The 27,563-nt window shown below is 35.8% G+C and overlaps 1 protein-coding gene and 1 non-coding gene across 2 annotated transcripts in view; both read right to left on the bottom strand.

The window, feature by feature from the left end:
• LOC125226173 overlaps nucleotides 1-27,563 on the bottom strand; it is a 168,995-nt gene that overhangs the window by 78,482 nt on the left and 62,950 nt on the right. Inside the window, exon 3 of the mRNA XM_048130086.1 lies at nucleotides 38-246. Coding sequence (XP_047986043.1) covers nucleotides 38-246 — 209 coding nt within the window. The remainder of the gene's footprint in view (nucleotides 1-37; nucleotides 247-27,563) is intronic.
• Nucleotides 1,750-1,822, bottom strand: Trnat-ggu. The gene has a single exon. It is a non-coding gene; the product is annotated as a tRNA-Thr (tRNA).

Below are 27,563 nucleotides of genomic sequence, written 5' to 3'. Positions count from 1 at the left end.
TTTAAGTTCATGTATCTTAATGTACTATTATACTTACGTCAACTTCAATTCCAGGCAAAGGAAACACCCTCGTATGAGGCAATTCCTTAGGGATGTATCTGTAGAATTCCTCCCGCCCTCGATACCACTTGACGCTGTATAGTGCCTCCTCGTCTTCCAACTGCCAGCTGCATTCCAGGGTCACCGTCTCTCCTACCAGTACAGCTGTTGGCACGTTTATCTCCAGGTTGTGGAGGCCTCGGACACCTGGGGACAATATGGATAAAAAATTAAGCATGTACTGATTACCCGTGCCCCGTGTGGCGACGGTTAAGAATTTCACCACCCCCTTTCTTCCCGTGGGTGTTGTAGAAGTCGACTGTGGGACATGGGTTAAATTGTGGCGTAGGCGAGAGGCTGGCAACCTGTCACTGCAATGGCACAATTTCGATTTCTCTCAACCCCTTTTTGCCAAGAGTGGCACGGAAACTTTCGTAGTTCATGTGCTCTGCCTACCCCTTTATGGGATACAGGCGTGATTGTAGGTGTATGTACTGATTATTTTTTAAAGAAATAAACTATTAAATTTTTTTAAGGTATTATTTTTTGTGCATGATTAAGGCAATCTTAGAGGGGTTTTCGGCAAGTAAGTATAGGCCGTAGGTGTAGGTGTGAAAGGACTCACCCAAAGATACAGGAAGAAAGGAGATTGGACTTTGCCGCAAGTGCTTGAACTCACACCTTTTTGTGTGTTTTTTGTAGATGGGCATTTTCAGAATCTGGGACCCTCCAATTAGCGTACCTAAGTTGTTAACAAAAATTAACTCACTGTCAGTTTTGTGACGATAATTAAGCATGCAACTAACGTTAATTGGGGAGTCCCAAATTCTGAAAATGCCCGTGAATCATTTCCATGTATGTTTACATAAATAATAACGAAAAATGAGTGTCTTAGTGTTTGATGAGGTTATAGATATGGATATATTTGTAATGATAATTATTTTATAAATAGACGCCTTTTCGTTCTGTAATAAACAAGTAAATAATTTTATCGATTTGTTTTCCCGGAAGCACAATATTTGGTTCGAAGCGAGCAATTTACAATTTACAACTTTGCCAATATTACAAATTGTCGAATGAAAGTTAAATTTTAAGGTATTATTAAATTTCTAAACAATATTAGTTTCGTTTGACTCCGTCGGGTAGCGAAATCAGAATAATTGTAACAATATATATCTTGAATGTATTTATAAGCATAAAAAAGTTATAGAGGTAGTTCATAGAATGCATGAGTATTAATATGCTACTAACAAATTATGGACTTTTGTTCTAAATACTTAATTTTTTTTTTAATTTTAAAACATTTTAGTAACAAACCATCCTTGATACAATCGTTCATAAGTTTTTTCATACTTCCAAAGATTTTATTTATCTCGCCTCCACATAATGAGTTCCAAGTTTCCTCTCGGGTGACTCGAGATCGACCCAGCTTGAATTTGGCATATGCAGATAAGAGACTGAATAAGCACAGTTTTTGTGCCAGGAAAATAAAGCGCTCCCTAGGGGAGGCCGTGTGGTACAGTCGGCATCAATAGTCAATAAATAAATATATATTGGACATTCTTATACATACGCAACTATGGGAACAAATCAAATTATTTTTAACAAATATTCTGATTTGTGTTTTTTTAAGTAGTCACACTACTATATATAAATTAAAAATCGAAATAAGATGTCATATATTAAAGAAAAAATGACGAGCACCACCAGTGGTGAAGGCCGGATTCGAACCGGCGTCTTTAGCAAACCGGGCTAACGCCATGAACCCCTAGGCCACCTCGCCACACTCGGTCGCCACGCTCGTCATTTTTTCTTTAATATATGACATCTTATTTCGATTTTTAATTCTTAAACATGTTGACTTAACGGTAATCTCAAGAAAACTTGTATTGTAGATACTCAAACAACGACATATATTATACAGGGTGTCCCAAAAGTAGGCCATTTTTTTCCAAAGTTGTCCACCCCACTTTTTTTTTGATTTGGAAATTTTCATGTGGTTTCCACTCAGAATCGCGAGCTCTTTTAATTGTAACAGGATAAAAAAAGTGTCCCAAGGTTTTTTCCTATTCCGTTACCATTTTTTCATACATTTTGTATGGCGGTAACGGAATGGAAGGTTCGAAAAAACGTATGGAAATCTTGGGACATTTTTTTTCTCCCATCAGGATCGAAAGACCTCGCGATTCTGAGTATTAATCGCGTAAAAAATACCCATGTTACAAAAAAAGTGGGGTAGATAACTTTGAAAAAAATGGCCCAAGTATGGGTCATGAAGGCAAAGTACCTTAAATATTGCAAATAGGGTAATCTGGTGAAAGAAGCCTTTATTTATTTTTAGAAAGGCAGTAATTCTGCATTCAAAGACTTTCTAAAAATACTTAGTTGACTTTCGCATCTAATTACTTACATAGAAAACATCATCACTCAGCACGAGATAGTTACTGTAGAAACAACGCATCAAAAGTATCTGACATCCTAACTTTTCTAAATACTATCTATAGTTAACTTTTTTAAATATTACCTTATGGTACAGCGGAGCAATTCTCCACTGGGGGTCAAATGTATTTGGTCCATTTTTTCCATGTTTTACAATGTTTGCATTATTAAATACAGTGTCCACCGGTTATATATGGTAGGCGTGTCCAGTGGATACATGTATAACTCAACATCATAGTGTAATAATGGAAAAAAATGGATCAGTTACAATTGCCAAGTATCATACTCTATTTATTTTAGATACAGACTAGGCTCTTTGTTTACATTACTTACCTATTAGTTTTAAGGAAGAGCGGTACCGCTTACCACAGGTATTTGTTTACTTAAAAAGGGGTATCCACAACTAAAATTATGTAAGTAATTCTTAAACTAAATAAAGAATTTTTAATTTTTTGATTTTTAATTTGTTTAGCGGTTACAGAGTGAAGATAGACACTTCTGTAGCCTTATTTGATATGCTGCTTTTGACGTTGACTCTACGTGGGCGACTAAGTTTAAGTAAATGTGCGAAAATACGGGTGTTACGTATTTATTCTACGTGACTTGCCGCGTGACTCAACTTTCACTTTGTATGGTAACATTGGCAACAGTCCCATATATAAGTGAAACCTGAATCTTATTCGTGTCTTCTTCTTCTTAGTCGTATACTCTTGTACCCCAATGACCACGACTACTCTGAGTAGTCGTGGTCATTGGGGTCGTTGTACTCGTTGTGTTACCTTTTTAATGGTTTCCCGCAATATTGCTCTATTTGTAGCGTTTCGCGCGCACAGATTTTAAGACGATACGGTAGGGGTGAATTCTCCATACAAACGCTCTCGACTATTTCCTCCCTGGTTTTTGAAGATAGAGGATACGGTAGCGAAAATGCTAAAATGGAAAGGAGCCCCCCTTTCAACTTGGGAATTTTAGTTAAATATACAAGTGTTATTAACTAGATTTATCGAAAAAAAAAATATCCATTAAGAACAACACAGCTCAGTTAAAAGATATTGCGAAAAAATCTTTAAAATCGAGGTTCTGCTCTCGACTGTTTCCTCCTTCGAAACTTATTTAAACGGAACAAAATTTGAGAATCTGAATAACAATGAAATAATCTATGTCGGACCGTTTAGACTTTTTGGTTAATTGTTACCAATCTTGAGTATCACACCTTTTTTTGCGCCACAATGAAAAAGGCCGTTATTGGAAATTTTTGATTGGAAAAGCAGAATATCAAAAAAATCAAAACGGTCCGACACAGATAAAAATAATAACAATCTGTGTTGAAAAAATCATTGCTCTATCTTAAAAAACCAGGGAGGAAATAGTCGAGAGCGTTTGTATGGAGAAAAGACCCCTACCGCATCGTCTTAATTTCAAACACAATCATGTATTGTTTAATGAAATAATAAAAGAAAATGAAATGATGATCAAGCCAGCAGCCCCACCAGGGCCTGTATCTAACGATCCGTGGCGAACGATTATCCAAGTCGCTTAGTCGCCCCAATATGGAAGAGCGACAGAGAGATAACTCTGAGTCGTAACTGATCATCAAAGGCTAACTTCTTGGCTAACAGGCCTTGGGCGTAAGTATACCCGTTTTGTGTAAAAAAAAACTCAAACAACGTTTATAGTGCTACATTATTGTCCTTGTTTTGCCCCTTTATAGGGCACTGGTCTCAAAAAAGCCACCCTGTATGACTATCTTTATATTCTAGTATGTATTTTTTTCTTGTTCAGAATTTTTAGGACTACAGGATGGCGATGAGGTTTGAACTCACGATTTTTTTGAGTCTTGCCCGTTAAAGGGTTCCCTTTAACGGGCAAGACTCAAGCCCTATAAAGGGTTAAGTAGAAAGAGGACAATAGATTCTCCATACAAAGGTCCTCTATTTCATTCCTCGATATTGATATTATGTAGGTATATTTCTTTTATAAAACTTGTAAATTAAAACGTTCGTCTCGATTATGATTATTGATAAAAGTTTTCATTTAGTTTGCTTTTAACTCCATTTTTTAACCGACTTCAAAAAAGGAGGAGGTTCTCAATTCGACTGAATGTTTTTTTTTTTTTACGCAAAATAAGCACATTGGTTGTCGAATTGCGAAAATACCAGTATAACTGACTGACTGACCTAGGATCCTAACTCTCATAAATCGTAATAAATAATATTTCAATCAGTCGTGTATCTTATAAAGGGGTAGGCAGAGCATATGAAACTACTCAAGTTTCAGTATCACTCTTGGCAAGTAAGTGTGTTTTCATTTCATATTATCCGATCCGATATCGGATGTAGGAAGGATTTTCAAAGGCGAAAATCAAAGATGGCGGCTTAAATATATGGAATATCGGTCCTACAGCCGATATGGGATCGGATAATGTGAAAACGCACTAAGGGGTTGAAAGAAAACGTAATGTGGCATTACAGTAACAGGTTGCCAGCCTCTCGCCTACGCCCCAATTTAACTCATATCCCACAGTCACCTTCGACAACATCCACGGGAAGAAAGGGGGAGTTGAAATTCTTACCCGACAACACACGGGTTATACAAATAAAAATTCCAAAAAACCGGCCAAGAGCGTGTCGGGCCATGCTCAGTGTAGGGTTCCGTAGTTTTCCGTATTTTTCTCAAAAACTACTGAACTTATCAAGTTCAAAACAATTTTCCTAGAAAGTCTTTATAAAGTTCTACTTTTGTGTTTTTTTTTCATATTTTTTAAATATATGGTTCAAAAGTTAGAGGGGGGGGGGACGCACTTTTTTTTTTCCTTTAGGAGCGATTATTTCCGAAAATATTAATATGATCAAAAAACGACCTTAGTAAACCCTTATTCATTTTTAAATACCTATCCATACTACCATATACAAATACATACCATATCCAAATATCTATGTTACGGGTATTTCTGCGGTTAATATTAACATTCCTAGTAATATCCAGGACGGAAATAGGAATAAATTTTGCGCGGGTCGCTCTCTTTCGGTTTAATCTATATCAAATAACGTTTCTTCCACAGTAAATATCTCACGAGATTTTTATTTATTTTATTCGGAAAAATTCTTTGTTGAACTCTGAGAAGTAACGTTATTTTAGAAAGTCAAACGTTTTTAAATATTAAATTAATGCAAGCTTAGTAACAAATTGTTGTATGATTTACCTTCCGGGAATCACAAAAATATCACTTGTAACGGGAATCAACGCTGTTAATACAATTAAACATTCATTCAAAATATCAGACTGATGGTGATGTCTTTTCATCGTTTCTTGATTCGATTTTTAAAGAAACAAAAAAAAAGTAAATCAATGAATGACCAAAATATGTCAATAGGAATACGAGTACCATACCTAAATCGCGCATACCATCTTTTTCTATCACTTTATATTTTTCGCATTATTACCTATTATTTATTAGGTTTAAGCAATTATAATGTTAAAGGTCATCATCATCCTCTTGAGCTTGGGGTCCGCTTTGACAACTAACCATATGATTTGGCGTAGGCACTAGTTTTCCGAAAGCGACTGCCATCTGATGATCTTCCAAACAGTTAAAGTTCACTACGGAACAACTAGGGAACAAATCAAATTATTATTGAATATTTTTCGATTTGTTCTTTTTTTTTTTCAAGTAGTCACACTACTATATATAAATTATAAATTTAAATAGATATCATACACGAAAGAAAAAACGACAGGGCCCACTGTTGGCCGAGCCGGGAATTGAACCCGGGTCTTCAGCTTACGCGGCTAGCTTACGGCTACCCACCCACCGGCCGCCACCAGTGGGCCCTGTCGTTTTTTCTTTCGTGTATGATATCTATTTAAATTCACTACGGAAATTAACAAAAAAGTACATAACATAACTAATTATAAAAAAAACCTCAACCTGGAATACTTATTTAGCAGTGGATTTTTTTTAGAATCTAAATCCATACTATCCATACTAATATTATAAATGGGAAAGTGTGTGTGTCTGTTTGTTTGTCCGTCTTTCACGGCAAAAGGGAGCGACGAATTGACGTAATTTTTTAAGTGGAGAAAGTTGAAGGGATGGAGAGTGACATAGGTTACTTTTGTCTCTTTGTAACGTGAGCGAAGCCGCGGGAAAAAGCTAGTAATACATAATTATGTAACAGGCAACACCAATTTCACCCAACTTTTTGTCCTGCATTTGACTGTTAATTAAAAACTTATACCAATTTAAGTATGTTTGAAGTCAATTCAAGTATTTGAGTAGCGGCCGATGGCGAAAATTTGGCTCCTTAAATGTTAATAACGAGGTGGCTGGGTAATTGAATTTGTTAGTTAAATATTAAATCAGTGGAACTAGGTCGGCCGCCCGCCATTTTTAGGTTTCTGTTAGAAACTGAGAAACCGCTGTAAATTAGTTTGGTCTGAATAAAACGTTTTACTCATTTTCAGGCTTGCTTACTAATAGTACAAAAGACACGATTCCCTGCACGGACCGAACTAATCCCAAATGATTCTGCTCTTTAGTACATTTAGTACACTCACACACACGCACAGCAGAATGGGAGCGAAAAAGGAGCGAAGAGTAGAGGACTGACAATGACAGCAAAGCGATCCGTATGATCCGACCGCAACCGAACTAGAACCGAGAGCGCACGAAAACGGCCGATCAGTTCTCGGATATACGCGCAATTTCTCTCGCTTTGTCGGTGTACCTACTACTGTATTGTACGATGTACTAAAAGAACGAACTAGTACACTTCGGAGATCATACTAGATGGGAGTGATCTTTTCGGTGACTTTAGGCACAACTCTACTCCTTTTTTGTATGAAATTTGCATTCCCATCACGGAATATTAGTGTCCGGACTTTTGGGGTTCATGCGAGGAGTCCCTTCTGGCACTTTAATGAAATATAAGGATACACCGAGAGGCCCTTGCCTGCCCGTGTCACACCTCGGACACTCGGCGATCAAATAAATGAAAGAGGCGCGTTCCTAGCAGACAGTCTAAGCTCGTGTATGTGAGGTAACCGAGAGGGGGTGGGCGGCACTTTCAGCGGGGAGCGGGATAGGCCATACTGTACGATAGAAAAATGAAAATGAAAATGAAAATGAAAATGAAATATTTATTTTTCAAGTAGGCATATTACAATGCGCATATGAACGTCAAATAAAGCTACGCCGGCTCTAACCCTACGCCTCAGCCTCGAGAAGATTTCAGTCCCCCCTCAGTTGGGAGGGGGGTATCCACTATGGGACCGGCAAGAAACTCGGCGGGCAACTTCTTTTCAAAACATTACATCTTATAATTAACATGCATTAAATAACAACATACAATTTAACATGCAAAAGTATTCATCAAAGAATATGAACAGACTAGGTACTCTATGGAAATCAATTTCAATAAATTATATTATTGCTTAATAATACTAGTGTAAGGACTATTTTTGAGAGTTGAATATCACTTTTTAACCCCCGACGGAAAAACGACGGGGTGTTATAAGTTTGACGTCTGTCTGTTTGTCTGTGGCATCGTAGCTTCCGAACGGTTGAACCGATTTAGATTTCTTTTTTTTTGTTTGAAAGCTGAATCAGTCGGGAGTGTTTCTTAACTATGTTTGATGCAAATCGGTCTACTATGTCGGGGTTTTTTTTTTTTGTGGTTAGGTTACCTACTGGAGATATTTTCGTAAAAATAGGGTACTTATCTCTATCTAGCTACTCGGAATAAATATTTGCTTTGCTATAATGATAATATTATTATAATATTTCTCCAATAACTTTTGAAGCCTTAGAAATCGTCGTTACTAATTCGAATTCAAAGGAATCATCTACTCCAATCCGTTATCATTAATTAATCAGAATAATAACAATAATACTCTTGGAACATTCTTGGATTTAGTTCAAGTTGATTGTAATAATGAAATACTATAAATAAGTAGAACCAAAGGCTCCGTATGAACAGATAAAGTCTAAGAACAAAATGTACCTACCACGGAACCATCAAGAACGGAACCATAATGCACGGTCGACTAGTGGCTTCACCTTTCTGATGATTTACGATTTAGATGGCGCTAGTTAATATTTGACAAACATACTAAGGGCTGGTTGCATCAAACCGTCTGTCACCGTTAAAACGTTCGTTAAATTTTTATTGTATGGGAAGTTCCATTGACATCTGCTGCGTGACGATTTGCACGACGATTGCATCAATTACATTTGACAGACGATGATGTGTCTGTCAAATGTAATTGATCCAACTGGGCCTAATACAGTTAAAACTACCATGATTTAAAGCTGTTGTTAACCAATACCCAAACATACTCAATTTGACACAGCATGAGAATTAAATTGGCATCATTAGTCAGGCGTCACTCACTCCATTCCGAAGCCAAAGTATATTACCTATTAATTATTACTTTTATGTCTAATTCCATTTAAGATAAATAATACCTAAGAAAAAATCGTATCTCGGAAACATGAAGAAAAAAATATGATTGTCTAGAACTAGATGGTGCCACAGCTTTGCTTGATAGTCAATTAGATGGCAACACTGATTGTGTGAGTGTGTACGAAATAGGGAATATGTTTTTCTCTATCTAATTATTCATACTTAATATGAAAGCATTGGGCGTAGCCTGTGTGGCGGCTTTAGCTAACCTCTTTGTGCAACCTATTCTAGCTTTCTGGCTGTTGCAATGCTTGACTGATAAGTGGGCTTTTTCCGAAATAAGTCCCGAATATCGAATTTCACCAGATCTGGACGTGTTTGGGCTCATTCTTCTCTGAATTACGAGCTGATTCGATCCCGACGATAAAAAAATGTGTCCTCAATTTTTTTCCTTTACGTCACGATTTTAGTATGAACTTACTACGAGCGTGACGTATTGGAAACTCGAATTTTGTATGGAACATTTGGGACACATTTTTTTATCATCGGGATCGAATCAGCTCGTGATTCTGAGAAGAATGAGCCCAAACACGTCCAGATCTGCCAAAATTCGATTTTCGGTATTTATTTTGGAAAACACCCAGGTGTCAATGTCACTAAATATAAATAAACTTTTCAGTACAGATGGTGTTTTTTTACGCACTAGTGCGAGAAGTGGTTCATTTGTCAGGTCGAAACTTCTGCAAAACTCATCTGTACTGCAAAAGGAAATCTGTAACTCCGTACGATTTACACGTAATAATAAAAAGCCTTTAAATTCCCTTAAACTTAACCTAATATACTCCGGTCGATTTAAAGAACTCCTTTCGTTCGTGTTTTAATTTATCGCCACTCGTTTCGAACTTCCTTTTTTTCGCACTTGTATCGTAATGTAGGTACTATTATCGCATCGGTACGTCCGTCCCTGCGAAAAGGACGGCTTGACGGTTATATGGTTTATCACGTGACCGTGCTTGCCTGTCAGGTTTCCAAGGTTGTTTATCTTACCCTTAAAATTTTCTTCGGTTGATATCAATCAAAATGCTCGAAGCAGAACAAGAGGTGACATGGCGGAGGCGCGATATTGCGGTTTCCACTCCGCTGGAGTTAATTTAATCTTTCACGCCAAAATTATAATATATTTTTAGCTATCAGGATGTTTTTTCAATTTTACTTCCCACTTGTCCGAAAAATAAAAGAAAATGTATCCGTAAATATTTTCCTTATCAATACTTACTGATATTTTTAGAACGGAATAGAAATACTTATTTTCCGCCACAATACGTTATTGCCATTGTCTTAGTTATGTGAATAATTATGTTTTTGGCAAGTTAGCATGTACAGAAATGTACAACAAAACATAATTAACACAGTATAATAAAGAGTACTATCGTACAGTATGGCCAATCCCACTCCCCGCTGAAAGTGCCGTCCACCCCCTCTCGGTTACCTCACAGTTACCGCCTGTCAAAAACGCGAACAGTCGACCGGTCATATTTCACTCACACAAGCATTATAGTACCTACGCGTTCCTCTTGCATGCTACATGAGCTTAGACCGTGTGCTAGGAACGCGCCTCTTTCATATATTTGATCGCCAGTGTCCGCGAGGGTATGTTAAAAGTTAATATTACTTTCTTTTCATCAGCAGTTCTCGGAAAGCTTGTACATAGCCACGTCAGCAAATTTTTTTTTTTAATTGATCGGTATTTTCACCGTTACGCCTGCAACTCAAACAGTATACCCCATTAAAACTTGTCGACTTTCGTAAGATATACACAGGATAATTGTTATAACTTAACGAAAAGTATAGATACGAGAGAACCTTAATGACCAAATAAATCCTATTTTGTTACTAAAATTTCAATTCATTAAATAAATTTCGGGAACAAAAAAGGAATAAAAAACTAAATTTAACTTATTCCTTAATTTTTGTACAAACTGTTCGAGAACTGCTGTCATACACTTTTCCACTGGGCTTGGGATGTATTAACAGATTATCAGTATAAATCACTTATAAAGTACCTAAATAATGTATAAGAGCGATGGATGAATGGCGCTGGGTCATCCATCACTCCATCGGACACTTTGGTCGGCATTCAATGAGGTTGGGCTGGGGATGACTTTCGTTCACTGCTGTAGTGTACAGTTTATTGGGTACTATTATTGTGTATAAGTCGCAATCCTGAAATTTTGCGACCAGTATAGTATTTTTTTTTTTCATTAAAAAAATATTCATTAAACTTGATCGACAAAAATGATTCATCATAAATAATTTTTTGTCGATCAAGTTATTAGAATATTTCTTAAATGCAAAAAAATTTTCGTAACCTTATGATTTGGATTGTCATATGATAAGTTGCTGCGATATTAATCAAAAAATACAATAATTTACCAACTTCACTATGTAGCCACAGATACTGCATGCTACTTCTTAGGTGTACGCAAGCTCGTAGTAGCTCTCATAATCCTCCTTGCATTATTCCTGCATTTGCCACGGCTCATGGGAGCCTGGGGTCCATTAGTCCGGTTTCCTCACGATGTTTTCCTTCACCGAAAAGCGACTGGCAAACATTTCTACAAAGGAGAACATATTGCTAAAAGGAATATTTTAGAGCTAACCTTATTCATTACATAATGTTATTTCATTATTTCACCGGCCAAGAGCGTGTCGGGCCACGCTCAGTGTAGGGTTCCGTAGTTTTCCGTATTTTTCTCAAAAACTACTGAACCTATCAAGTTCAAAATAATTTTCCTAGAAAGTATTTATAAAGTTCTACTTTTGTGATTTTTTTCATATTTTTTAAACATAATTATGGTTCAAAAGTTAGAGGGGGGATGCACTTTTTTTTCCTTTAGGAGCGATTATTTCCGAAAATATTAATATTATCAAAAAATGGTCTTAGTAAACCCTTATTCATTTTTAAATACCTATCCAACAATATATCACACGTTGGGGTTGGGCCCCCACTTTACATGTAGGGGGGGTACCCTAATAAATCATTTTTTTTCATTTTTTATTTTTGCACTTTGTTGGCTTGATTAATATACATATTGAAACCAAATTTCAGCTTTCAAAAAGGATGTAGGAAGTACGTAGGAAGGATACCCAGCTTGTGTACTGACGCAAGTCTGTCTTCACATTCATCACTGTATTACTCACGCTCGTCCGATTCCATTGCAGGGCTTTAGTTTTTTCCTACTTTTCCTTTTAGCCAATGTCAGCGTGTTTGTTGGACCAATGCGGAATATAAATAACTTCTGAGCTATTACACATTCGTAGAATAAGATTTAGGGAGAATGTATCACGGAATCGCTGATCTGATAAGACGGTTGCAATTTATTGTCCGTGACCGAGCCGAGATCGATGGCAAATAGATTGTAAAATTGTGAACAGGTTTTATTATTTGAAACTGAACGATTTTACCAGTGTGACCTGTGGCGTTACAGTCACCGGCAGTAACATCGCACAAAAATAAGGCTGCATAAATATCGGCTCTGGAAATAAAAACTCCAAAGTGTTATATTTGTGAGTATGTATAAGATTGTGATTTTTAGGGTTCCGTACCAAAAAGGTACAAAACGAACCCTTATGGTGCCGCTCTGTCCGTCTGTCTGTCTGCCTGTCAGATTTCTAAATATCACGAGAACTACTATCGATTTGAAATTTAGAACAGTTATGAACATTTTCAACCTCTACAAATTGAAAGTAGGTATATTATTTAAAAAAAAAATATTATGGAAAATGGCCAAAATGAAAATTGTAAATGTCAAGTTACTTGGTTAAGTATCTAGGGGGTATCGTAAGAAAGAGCTCAAATTGACATATCAAAAATATTTTTCATATTTTTTTTGTTGTGGAAAAAAAATTATGAATGGAAATGTAAAAAAAATACCGTTCCCTTTATCTCCGAAGTTTACCAACAAAAAATTATGAAAATTTCCCGTTACGTTGTTTTTCTTTGTACAGAGGCAAGTCTCGTTTTTTTAGCGGTTTCATAATGGTAGTTACTCCTCAAGCTTTATTTGATCCGCTACTTTTGAGGCTGACTGTTATCAAAAGAGTATTACAATATGTTGGATCTAATTACACCTACCCAACATTTTGTTGGATCAAAACTTACAATGGCGAAACTGCAATAAATATAGGTACGATGCTATGAGCAGTTCTGTTGAATTTTGCAACACAGCCTGAAACTGACGGCAAACGAACATTTCTGATTAATCTACAATAGGTATTTCCAGAAATGCACCAGTAATTTTTCATTTGAAACGTTAGTAAATAGCGGTATTCCGTGATGTTTTACATTAGACACGGCAGCCATTAAACTAAAAACACTCTGTTTTGTCTGTTTGAAGAGCAAGTTCGGGACTAATTGGGGTTTAGAAAGGGGAACCGTGTCTAGTTTAGAAAAACGTTCACTAAAGTTCTTCTTCTTCTTCCTACCCTTATCCCACGTTAACCGTTAGTTCAAAGACGAACGAATATATTTTTCTTTATAGGCGCAACTTTCAAACTTCCCCTAATATACTCATTCCTGATCCGATCCATTCTGGTCACTCCACACATCCATCTCAACATTCTCATTTCCGCTACGTGCACTCTCCTTTCATCCTCCACCTTTGTCGCCCAACATTCAGATCCATACAATACAACAGGCCTCACAACTCACAACGTTCACTAAGGTTATCAAGCAGATAAAGTTCGTTTGTCCCTTTCTATCACACAATGCTTCGGAAAGGGACAAACGATCTTTATCGGCTTGATAACTAGAGTACGTTTATGAATAAGTAAGTCTTAACTATTCCGTTTAAGTATTGTTCAATTACACGTACTAAAATAATAGAAATAGGCGAAAGAAAGAAACCTATTAGTATTAGACCTAGATATGTACAATTTGAAATAGAAATATCAGAGGCAAAACTGATATTTTTGTTTGAAGAAGCGTCACTTTTGTAACTGGCATGGGTGTCGAGCTAGATCTAATACTTACTTGACTTATATTCAAATTAAAATCAGCACAAATGTTAAGATGGAATGACATATCGAGCCACATTACGTGGACGAAAAACTGTAGGTACGCATTGAAAAACTAAAAGCGTTTTCTTTCATACTAGCGAGTATTTTCTCAGACACAAAATGTGGCTAAGTATAGTTAGAGAAACTGAAATAGTGCCTTCAATATTATGTGGCAACTACTTAGACAACCGAACGGAGTAAGTTCTCTGAGAAAGCAGCCATTAGTCTCCAGCAGCTGGCGTTGAAGTCCTCAAAGGTATGTAGATCAGACACAAAGCGCACTTTCTTCAGTCGAAACAGCGCGGCTATGACAATGTTGAAATAAAGACGACTTTGCATTACCCGCTGACTGAGAGGAATTGGTAGCTTCCTGCCTTTGAGTGATACAAATGTCACAGAAACGACTCTTAGCAAGACAAGGGTTAATTTATCTCCAGACAAATGCTACATTTCCCGTCGAAACGAGTTTGGTGTTATCGCCGTAATCTCATCACGTGTGTAACTTTGTTTAACGATCGTGTTGACGTAAAGTATGCAATTTTGTGTATCTTTATGGCACCGCGATCATAAAGTTTAGATCGTGTTTATACTCATGAAAGTATGATTCTTTGTTATAATGTTTTCATCAAGATTTGCTTTAGTAAACATCATGCACTTGCTCGGACGAAACATCAAATCGAATCAATCGTTTCAGGAAACGTGTGCCATTCCGAGTCTATTAATCTAATACCAAATTAGCTATTTATATATTTGGCCCTTATTAGACTGTACTGTTTGTATGGGTACCAAGGTCCAATCCTAGGTTGTAAAGCGGAGCCCATGATCTCACGAACTATGACAAAAGCAGAGATAACCAAGAAAGAAAAAGAAGAAGAGGTATTTAAGTCATAGCGATTCAAGAATTTCTAATATTACTTTTGAAACTTACGTATGAAAACTGGAAAGCATCAAAAGCAGTATGATAAGTAGCATGTAACCTCACAATTGATATTCAGAATACGCCGCAGCATGCACGGGGGCCCCCACTGTAAGTGTGGAGGCGGATTTACTTAATAAATAGCTTTTAAACTCTTGCGCGCTGCAGGGCGCACGTACCATAGGTACTAAATATCGAAGTTAAATGCCAGAAATGCCTTTTATGGCACCAACATGAGTATAATATTAGAGGTTTAAACATTTAAGTCGACATTTTACTTTGAAATTACCTTTGAAGTTTAAATCTCTAGAAATCTCTTCGACTATCTGAAGAGATTTCAGACGTTAAAGTAAATTAATAATTACAATGTTTATTCGCGTCTGCCTTCAATTTAACAATTTTGAGAAATTGGCTTAATATTGCGAAAACCGCAGCATACTTAAGCGTGCGATTTAGCAGAACACAAAATGTAAATATATTTTTGAAGTTTAATTATTTATTTCTGCTAAATTACCTAGCTAAACCAATAGGGTAGGTACCTACTTAAAAGTGCTCGACACGAAGGTTAAACAAACTAAAGTGAAACACAAAAGTAAATTCTACCAGCCAGCTTAAGAAATGAAGTTAAAATTTGTATGAAATTACTTTGCACCCTTGTGGATAAAATGCAATTTTGCTATCTGTTTTCGAATAGCAAAGTAAGCCTTTACCAGTTGGTGTGGTGAAAAGATTTTTAGCAATTAGCACAATTGCTAAAAATAGCATCGAAACTAACAGTTTTCATGCCTAATCCGGTTTAGAATATACATATACAGCGCGTAAACGTAATAAGGGCGATAAATGAAACCAGGCACATAATTCAATATTTTTATCATTAATTAAGAGGTGTTTTTGAGTTACTTTTAATTTTCACCCCATGATGATTTTTTTAAAAATTTCCCAGCAGCAATGTACTGTAAACGTGGTTGCGATGACAATCAATGACAACTGTCAACGAGCGTTTAACGCGAGTGTGTTTGCATTACGTTGCGGGCCGAATTAATTTGTATGGATAAAAAAAAATATTTCAATTTTAAGTAAAAGTTATCTAATTCCATTTTTAGGGTTCCGTAGCCAAAATGGCAAAAACGGAACCCTTATAGTTTCGTCATGTCCGTCTGTCCGTCTGTCCGTCTGTCCGTCTGTCACAGCCGATTTACTCGGAAACTATAAGTACTACAGTGATGAAATTTGATGGGAATATGTGTTGTATGAACCGCTACAAAATTATGACACTAAATAGTAAAAAAAAGAATTGGGGGTGGGGCCCCCCATACATGTAACTGAGGGATGAAAATTTTTTTTCGATGTACATACCCGTGTGGGGTATCAATGGAAAGGTCTTTTAAAATGATATAAAGTTTTCTAAAAAACATTTTTCTTAAAGTGAACGGTTTTTGAGATATCAGCTCTCAAAGTCGTAAAAAGTATGTCCCCCCCCCTCTATTTTTATAACTACGGGGTATAAAATTCTAAAAAAAATAGAGGTGATGCATGCTAATTAACTCTTTCAACGATTTTTGGTTTGATCAAAGTATCTCTTATAGTTTTTGAGATAGGTTGATTTAACTGTAATTTTGGTTTGCTGCTACGGAACCCTTTGTGCGCGAGCCCGACTCGCACTTGGCCGGTTTTTTTATGTCCTATACTCACCGTCGTTAAGAGGTTCGCCCGTATTAGGTTTACACCCTGTATGTATGTTGATAATGTAAAATCTTGGTGAAGGATTCTCAACAGTAGTAGTAAAGGCGTTCTACGTACAATCATAAATTAAATATAAGAAGATCATAGCATCCCATACGTTAAAATGCGACCGCCTAAGAACACGCATACACTACACCACACATAGATGGCGCCACAAAAAACTGGCTTGTTGCCATCGATTACTTGTAGATTGGCGTTAAGGTGGCTCGCCTAGGTTACCCGAAGCTCAGGCTGCGTTAGATGGCGTTAATTTGCAAATTACCGGTCTTATTTTTTTTGTGGAGTCGTACAGGCATTTATATACTTTCAATTATGCTTCGCGAACATTTAATACTAAAATTGACGTATTACAACATACATTCAACTTCTCATTGTAACGTTAATCCCCTTAATGTATATAAATTTACTATTTTACACTATTTTTAAGTACCACTCACACATACAAACAGTGTTTTTGTATTCCTTCTAGTCGATAATTTCACGCGGCGACAGCTTGTTTAAATAGCCTTGCGGTAAATACGTGTTATCGCATGATTTGCATGGAAGTACTGGGTTCGAATCCAGGACTTTTCTCTTTTTTTTTTTAATACTACGTCGGTGGCAAACAAGCATACGGTCCGCCTGATGGAAAGCGGTCACCGTAACCTATGGACGCCTGCAACTCAAAGAGTGTCGCATGCGCGTTGCCGCCCCATTAGAAACTTGTACACTCCCCTTTGCTGTGTGTGCACAGCAAAAAGGAGTGTACAAGTTCAAAGGAGGGTTTGGGTTGCCGACGACTCAAAGGACAATAGACGGAACAAATTAGTTCCGTAAGTCCTCCCGTCGTCAGCACCTCGCACCCTCGTTGAGCTCTGGCAGCCTTACTCACCGGCAGGAACACAACACTATGAGACACTATTTTTTGTTTTATTATTATACATAAATGTATATGTACTCGTACAGTAGTTACTGAGCGTTTTCCACAAAAAAGATTAAAAACCTATTCTCTTACATGGTAATAATTATTGGGTTCGTCGAACTCAGAATTTCTAACATAATTATCCTAATCTGATATTTTTAAAAAAATTTCTAATTGTTTATTTTCGATGAAGCAAGGGTATTCAAATCGCTTTTGAAATCTTAAATTAGTAAATGAAAATGCAATAGTTAACTGAGTATCGTAGTGCTTTAAAAACTCAAGTGGACTTTTTTTATCTAAGGAGTAATTTCGAGAATATATTATATTTAGCGAGGGTATTAAAAGTTGTGTTTTATATCTCAACTTAATAATTAGAAAATCAAAATGACAATAAAAAAATCAATATGTTCTCTAAGATAAAATTGATACCTTCGGCTCTCCATTCTTGCTCGGTCAATAAAAAATACGAAATTTATATCCAAAAAAAATACAAAAAGTTTATAGAATCCCGGGATTCGAACGCAGTTTCACGGCGTGACAGGCGACTGTTCACCAACGACGCCATTACATAACACGCTGTTACCGACGAAATTAGGCTATACGTATATAATTTTTTAAATATAATTATTTAAATATAAATAATAATGTCAAATCCATACTAAAATTACAAATAATAATGGGTGTGTGTCTGTTTGTTTGTCCGTCTTTCACGGCCAAACGAAGCGACGGATTGACATGTTTTTTAAGTGAAGATAGTTGAAGGGATGGAGAGTGACATATGCTACTTTTGTCTCTTTCTGACGCAAGCGAAGCCGCGGGCAAAAGCTAGTACAGCACGGGTAGCATGGTCGCGCGATAGACGATAAAATATCAGGCCGTCCCTGTCGCACTATTAGTAAGTGCGATTATAGGGACGGCCAGATGTTTTATCATTTATCGCGCGACCATAATTGCCTGCCTGGACCAGATTATATTGATGATAATTATTATTTGTAACGATTTAGTTAATATTGTCTTCAGTTACCGCGATAGTTACTCATGAAATAAAAACTATGAAAACGGATTAAATCGTGTATAATGTATTTACAATTCATCCCGACGTTTCGAACACTACAGCGTTCGTGGTCTCTGAGCTCAACGGGTGACTGAGGAAAAAATACAATGTGCAAAAGCTACCCACATACCTACATACATATTCATATATATAACTATTTAGTTGTTGAAGAAAAACATTCATACAACAATAACATAGGTCAACTAGCTCAGTAAATGTAAGGAAGTCAGCACATTACTAATACTATGCCCACACTATGACCTATGTACCTGACCTGACGTGTAATATTTTATTTTATCAACAAAGGCACAATAAAGATTGTATTGTATTTTTGAAGTATGAAAATAAAAAATAGGAAAGAAATATAGTAAGAGTCTTTTTTAATAGAATATTTATTCTATTAAAAAATATAAAAAAACTTAATAAATCCAAAAAAAGTTCAAATGATTAAAAAAGACTCCGGAATGGAACTCGAGATCTTCTGCTTCATAGTCAATGCGTTTGACCGAGACGCCATTTCGATTTACATTAGCAGTGTCGAAATACACGATATGTATCTTTATTGACAAAATGCGTCATTATTTCTGAGTCTGCTTGAGTTAAGTAAACCAATATCTTTAAATAATTACTTGTCAAGAGCCCAGTGTCACTGATGACAATGTCAACTAAAAATGCGCGAAATATGACGGCTCTGTGTCTGTACACAAAATTTGGCACGCACATTTTCGTAAAATTAATAAAAAATTCACATGGATTTGTCCATGATTTCTGTATGAAACAATGTATTTCGTTCAATACTGCGACGATGGATAATGTATAGTAGATGTATGCGCATATTTTTATTTAGTTGTAGTGTGCGGTGACTAAATAAATGGTAGATGTTTTTTGTATGGAAAGCGAGCCACCCAAGTATAATCGAAAGCTACAGGACATTTTATTTGTGGCGCCATCTATGTGATAAGATAAGATAAGATAAGATGTTTATTTGTATAAGTCATGTACATAGGATCTTAAAATTTTACAAATAGCTTCCATGACACCCTGTCAGGGCACACAAATTACTTATATCTAGCTTAATACTAAGTTTCGTTGTCACAGTTTCGTTTTCTTTCAACCCCTTATTTGCCAAGAGTGGCACTGAAGCTTTAGTAGTTTCATGTGTTCTGCCTACCCCTTTATGGGATACAGGCGTGATTGTATGTATGTATGTATGTAATACTAAGTTTCAGGCCATGTAGTTAGTTAATAATTTGGGTAGGTGGAATTATTATATAATAATTTTTGGTCATAGCATAATATAATTCGAGTAATACGATTTAGGAATAAATGATTTCAATTAAATTCAAAATATATGTAACAAAAAAAAAAATCGTTTTTAGGGTTCCGTAGCCATGTGTGGTGTAGTGTATGCGCGTTCTTTAGGCGGTCGCATTTGAATGTATGGGATGGTATGATCTTTTATATTTAATCTATGGTACAATGCAAGTTCATCTCAAGGGGTTATTCCGTCCATGTAAGCGCTCGAATTTCAGAGATTCCGAGTATGCGGTGTAACGTACAGAGCGCCTTGGGGCCTCTGGTTCGAGTTCGGTACGTTTAAGGTTAACTAGGATTAAATAGTAAAACAGTGAACAGTTTAACATGTTAACCTACCTATGTAAGCGGTTTAGTTCAAATCGTACACATTACACAAGTTAGGAGTGTCTTGGCAAATAAAAAAAAACCTTGCGATAAATAGAAAATGAAATGGACAGTTTCAAGAAAGAGAGTGTAGCTGTTCCTCTATCTTTACGTGGCTCGCGAACCGTATCTTATGGCAAAATTTTCGAGCACATTTTGGGCACGTCAGCACACCACCTATATAATTGTAGGACTTTGAGTATGGCGGACGGGTTTTAAGTCCATCTCGTTTCCTGTCGAGTTCAATGAGGCGTCACCACAAATAGTTTGAACCATAAGTAGGCATTGCGTTTTAATAAAGTAATTTGTGCTTTCTCCAATGAGTCGCGGTTTACTATCAAGCAATATGTCTATGGGCATTTTCAAAATTTGGGATCCCCCAATTAGCCTAATAAGTTGTTAACAAAAATTAACTCACTGTCAGTTTTGTGACAATAATTAAGCATGAAATTTCAATAAAAATATTGTTTTTGTGTTAATTACAAAAACTTTAAGCGATAGCTTACATTCAGAATGTGAAAAAAATAATGTTATAGACAAATTATATGCTTAATTGTCGTCACAAAACTGACAGCGAGTTAATTATGGTTATCAACTTGTTACGCTAATTGGGGGGTCCCAAATTTTGAAAATTCCTCTCATTTGCCGCCTATCTCATAAAAAAAACTAACTAAATAAGTTACCATTATCGTGGAATGTTTCATTACACGTTTTATTATATTACAATCGTTTTACTTAATAGCCAACACCATAGCAACATCGTTAATATTGAGTGTTGACTTGTATTTTGATATTCGTACCTACGCAATTATCATGCCTCGATGCCATTAAATGTGAAAGCTGAAATGTTAATGAAGGTAATTATGTTGTTCATTTGGTCCAATATCGAAATATCGAGGACAGGATTAATTACATACGAGTGATAGCTACAATGCATTACTTACATACACGGTGTTCGTGAGGAACCCGCATTACTTTAACAGCGTATTCCTGATCATATTTTACGAATAAAATGTCATGTAAACTTTTCTGGATTTTGCCTAGTTTCAGATTTATGGCCAGTTAAAAAAACATCTTATTTTTACTCTCATTTAAAGTGCCAACTTTATGAATACCTAACATTGACTTTTTTTATTTTAGTCATACTAGTTATGAAAAAAAAGCTGCACTTTTGGATGGAAGCAAGCCGCTTTGCATGGTGATAGTAGACATCATAGTAAACGATTTTTTCCGAGGATATCGAAATTTCATCCCTTAGGAAGCCGAGCGTAGCGAGGTGTTTTATGAAAATAAAAAAATTCTATCTTTTTATTGTATCGTCCGATTTTGATAAAACGTATCTCAAATGAAAGGTATTGATTTGTGTAATTTAAAAAATAATACAAAGAAAAAAAATTTGAAAGAAAAGTAAGAAAAAAATAAAAAAAGTAAATTTACGTCTCGCACTGAATAACTTCAAAGAATGACAGACAAAATGTACAATGTCGATATACGAGTTTTTTTTAATCGAAGACAGATAAATTTTTAGTTGAAAACTGAAGACCGCATCGAAATCAGATTAGCATTTTTTAAGATACAAGTTGCCAAAGTTGGGAAAGATCGCTTTATATGGCCACTTTGAAATTCCTTTGCCAGAAAGTCAGAAATAATATGTTTTTCTGACACAGAAAAATACATAGTAACAGTACACATCAAAATAGAATTAAAAATTTCGAGGATATTATAATTTGTAAAAAAATGTTTATAATGATGTCTATTACCTATGCATACTTTTAACTGTAAGAAAAACATATTATTTCTGACTTTCTGGCAAAGGAATTTCAAAGTGGCCATATAAAGCGATCTTTCCCAACTTTGGCAACTTGTATCTTAAAAAATGCTAATCTGATTTCGATGCGGTCTTCAGTTTTCAACTAAAAATTTATCTGTCTTCGATTAAAAAAAACTCGTATATCGACATTGTACATTTTGTCTGTCATTCTTTGAAGTTATTCAGTGCGAGACGTAAATTTACTTTTTTTATTTTTTCTCAGACTTTCTTTCAAATTTTTTTTTTTTTGTATTTTTTTTAAATTACACAAATCAATACCTTTCATTTGAGATACGTTTTGTCAAAATCGGACGATACAATAAAAAGATAGAATTTTTTTCATTTTCATAAAACACCTCGCTACGCTCGGCTTCCTAAAGGATGAAATTTCGATATCCTCGGAAAAAATCGTTTACTAGGATGTCTACTATCACCATGCAAAGCGGCTTGCTTCCATCCAAAAGTGCAGCTTTTGGCCAAAAATTCTCCATAACAAGTATGAGTATTTATGAAAAAGTCAAAAAAATTTTTTTTTGCTAAAAATTATCGAATTTATATCACTTTATTTTGGCCTTAAATCATGTGGATAAAGTTATGCGGGTTCCTCGCAAGCACTCTGTATGTAGGTACCTCTATATATATTTTGTGCCTACAAGTACAGGAATACTCTCCCCCCTCCTCCCCCCTTTTCTTTCCTTCTGTGGGCATCGTAAAATAATTGTGGATGATGGGTTCAATTGTGATGTGGGCCACTGCAATTATCGCGATTTCGTTTTCTTTCAACCCCTTAACTGCGATGAGAGGCACATAAGAGGCACTTAAGTTTCATTATTTTTTTATCTTGCCAGAAAAAATTAAGCTGGCTAAGAGCTTTAATCGAAAACACTGACCAAGCCATTTGAGATTTACTATGCCGCAAAAAGGCGAGACCACCAAAAAACTACATCGCAAACAGTTTCGTATCCATTGATTAAGTTTTGGAAGGAGGAATTATTCGAGAACGAAATTTTGATTTTAAAGATATCAATATACACTATTTCAAGTATTTCAACTGAGTTTTCTCCGCGCATTTTATCAAATATCTAGTCAGTACGATAGCTATATTTTGCTAAAACATCCAAATCGAAAAAGATACCTTTTTCGCGTCTCCTGTTGTTGTGTGTCAATATTGGTCTTGTACTTTTGCCTCAATGTTTTATCCCCACAATATTATACGGCTTATAAACTGTCTAACTCATCTTTGAACCAATCGAGCCTTGACGTCAGTCTTTCATTTATTATTGACAGTTCCCTCTCAGCTACCGGGATGATTATGAGTTGAAAATTCTAAGCCACAAGGACTTACCCCTACCTTCTGAGAGCATTATATATTCATGCGGCAACAAAATGCATGTGAATTAACCGTAAAAGCAACGATTTGTGTTCATTTACAGTTCGTAAAGTGAGTTGTTTGTTTTGAATACGAACGTATACATCTATCTATTTAATACCTTTAGGCGAGGAATTCTTGTATATTTATTTGGGTTCCCTCTATTTGGCATGCATTTAATTATCAGAAACGATTTTCGCATTAACAGACTTCGCATAATCGATTTTCAACGAATGTTAATTTGGTAGAAAACTTATTTGTCATAATCTAAAATAATACGAATAGTACTTTATCCGAAAGTAAGTTTATTTATGAATAAAATTGTTCGCATAATTGTATTTGGCATATTTCTTAAAATCAGAATAACCACCCATACTAAATGTTACATTGCAGGAAAGGTTGATTAGGTTAGAATTGCGACCTCAACAAATACAAAATTTTGTCAAGAATGTCGGTTAGGTTAGGTTAGAACTGTAACATCAATATAGTAGTATTACCTATGATTAAAATTCTGCGTGGTAAATTTCAACTAAACAATGTTATGCACAAATAATTTATGATTTAAAAATATGCCTAGAGAAATTATGCGTAACTATGGTATGCCATAACAGATTATGCGAAAGGTGACTTATGCCAATATAGATTATGCCAAAAAGAATTATTGTTTATAAAATTACGCCAAAACAAGGGGAACCATTTATTTATATACCGACTATCTCGGAAATAGCTTTTCGCTGAAATCTGTTATGTGTGGGGGTTATCGGGCGAAAAATCGATCTAGCTTAGCCTTAGGTCCCGGGAAACGCGTATTTTTGGGTTTTCATGCGTTTTTATTTATAATAAAAAAAATAGAACTCCGAGCTCGGTCGCCCAGGTACTGTGTATAATATAGGTAATAGTAAACATATACAAGAATTAACATATTATTAAAGATACACAAAATTTGAATATACTGTTTAAATTTACCTGACTTATGTAACTGTTTGTGTTTGTTTATCTATACTGCTTTTTAATATCCCCATAGGTTTAAAGAAACCTACGGAGATATTAAATATTTTGATAATAAAGCCCCGTGTGATGACGGGATAAAAATTTCACCACCTGCTTTCTTTCCATGGGTGTCATAGAAGCAGACTCTGGGATTTGGGTTTTATTGTGGTGTGGAAAACGGGCTAGCTCACTGCAATATCACAATTTATATTTCTTTCAACCCCTTAATTGTAAAGGGTGTCACTGAAACCTGCCCTGACTAACGTTTGGAAATATAGGCGTGAGTTTATATATATAGAAAAGTCAGAAATACAGTCCGTATACAGTTTAAAGAAGAAGCAAACAGTTTTCTTCGTTGAATCGTCTGTTATATTCTAACAGTAAAAAAGTAAAGGAACCGAATGTTACATTAATAACATTTTATCAAAAATATTGTGCGTTATGACTGTCTGTATGTACTTAGTTAAGTAGGATGATAGTCCTATTTCCATAAGCCGATCCGACGACGAGGCAAATCTCATAATGTGCCAAGAAAGTCTTCTCAGTGATGTATGATCCTCAATATTAGAATATTATGTAAAGGCAATGAGGTAAGAGAATACGAAAAAACGTTTTATGATTAATTTCATTTGGTGCACAAGTACAAGGTAAAAGTACGAATGCTTGACACGCTAATGCCACACCTCGGACACTGGCGATCAAATATATGAAAGAGGCGCGTTCTTACGCTCACAGTCTAAGCTCGCGTACGTGAACGCGTACTATGCTTATATGAATGAAATATGACAGGTCGACTGTTCGCGTTTTTGACAGACGGTAACTGAGAGGGAGTGGGTGGCACTTTCAGCGGGGAGCGGGAGAGGTCAAACTGTACGATAGTACTCTTTATTATACTGTCCTAATGCGTAACAGACCCGCTTTCTTTCCTTCCTTCTACTTCCTTTTTATTGATGATGACTTAACCCTTAAATGCATGCATTTGGCTAAATTTGCCATTTTTAATTATAAGCTGGACTTTTTTATTTACTTTTATGGACCCTACATCTAAATAAATAAAAACATGAATTCCAGCCAAAAAAAAAAAAAAAAACATGCATTTAAAAATTAAGGATTTAGATAAAATGGCGGAAGACTAAAAAAACAGGATGTTGGCAGTTTTTAGTATATATGATTTAGGCAGGTTTTTTTCAGAGTTAATAATTATTTATGTTTTTAACATTTTATCGTAGGGGGTTTCACAAATAGTGTAAAACCTTTTTAATAGTAGTAAAACTTTTCATATAAATTTTACCAATAGGTACTGATATATTTATATAAATAAGATTTAGCCTATTTAACTTCTAACACTGACTTAGTATTCAAATCGGTGTTATTTTTTTATTTTTTTCCTAAAGTCAGTAATCACGTAGGTATATTAATTTCTCGTTAAAAGAAAAAATCAACCATTTAAGGGTTAAGACTGAAAGTGGCATCTACAGGTACATTGTCGAGCAATGGTGCTTTTACCTTACAATGTCCCGTTTACGCATGGTTATGTGTGGCATTCTATAGCCTAAAGGGTACTTATAATTGTAACATGGGGTTTTTCGTGCGGGGTAAGAAAGAAAACCGTCTGTCTGCTTCATTATAAGGACCATTTTTCATCTCAACCCTCAAGAAAAACCCTTCACAAATCTTATCCCATGTTACCTTACTTAATATGCAATAAGAACCATCTAATCAAGATTTGAGGTTTAATTTCTAATGGAAAGGACCTTATTACCCCTGCATTATATGGATCTTTTAGACAAAGAAAGCCACATGTGCTTAACGAGCGACACGAGTAGAGAATTCCAGCTGCCAATAAAATGTCGGATATTATATTAAATATATAATTTGAGAACAGGCAGCTAAGTAACATGAAACGCTCTTATTTCGGAACCCGAATACTTAAAGATATAAATCACAACATATAGATAAAAAAGGCATAAGTATGCATCTTTTTATGTTTCGATACACATAATGATCATAAGTTATGTTTAAGTAACACTTCCAAATAGGGTCAAAGTTTAAATGACTAAATAGTACGTAGAGATATTATACAAATTAAATGTATATATTATATTATTAGTCGACTGTGGGATTTGGGTTAAATTGTGGCGTAGGCGAGAGTCTGGCAACCTGTCACTGCAATGTCACAATTTTAGTTTTCTTTCAACCCTTTAATTGCGAAGAGTGGCACTGAGACTAGTAGTTTCATGTGCTCTGCCTACCCCTTTATGGGATACAGGCGTGAATATATGTATGTACATATTATTAATAACTGAACAGTCTTAGATGTACACGTGTCCTCTTACAAAGGAAATGGGATAAAGACTTACTCGTGGATGCTTTCACTCATACGGAAACTAACTTCTCAATAGGGCTCTCCTCATCTTTAGGTTGTTTGCCAGTGTTAGGTTAGGGGCATAGACATAAAGGATATATACGAATGATGCCGATTCGGCCGCCAAAATTGATTGACGCCAAGCGCGCTTTGTCGTGTTCCTAGGTGGCGATTTCCAAAGTACGTTCGACCAGCGTTGTATCACAGAATACATGATATACAAGTACAGAAGGCTCACTCCATTGATGTTCACAAAATGTCGCCATTCTAAATTCTTACCTACATTAACAAAAGCAGCTGCACTGCACGCGAGTAGCTCGCCTAGTGTATCATAGTTATTTTCACAGTGTAATGTCATACGGTATTCTGGTTTGGGGCAAAGCAGCTGACATACAGACTATCTTTGTATTACAAAAGAGAGCCATTCGTTCTATTTACAACTTAGGAACATGTGAATCAGTAAGAGAACTCTTCAAAGAAATTAATATCTTAACTGTAGCTTCCCAATACATTTATGATAGTATAATTTATGTTGTTAAGAATTTAGACTGTTTCACTAAGAATTCTGATATCCATAATTATAACACTAGAAACAAAAATAAGCTTGCCATAAAGAAGTTTCGTGTCCGTAAAGTACAGAAGTCATTTGTTGGGCAATGCATTCATTTTTATAATAAGTTACCTGACACTGCTTTGAGATTACCCCTCCCAGCTCTTAAGAACTACTTAAAAAAAACATTGATGTTAAAGGCTTATTACAGAGTCGAGGACTATTTGACAGACAAACATGCATGG

Source organism: Leguminivora glycinivorella, chromosome 5, assembly GCF_023078275.1.
Source record: "Leguminivora glycinivorella isolate SPB_JAAS2020 chromosome 5, LegGlyc_1.1, whole genome shotgun sequence".
In the NCBI taxonomy this organism is placed as follows: domain Eukaryota; kingdom Metazoa; phylum Arthropoda; class Insecta; order Lepidoptera; family Tortricidae; genus Leguminivora; species Leguminivora glycinivorella.
This window is presented reverse-complemented; position numbering and strand designations above follow the sequence as displayed.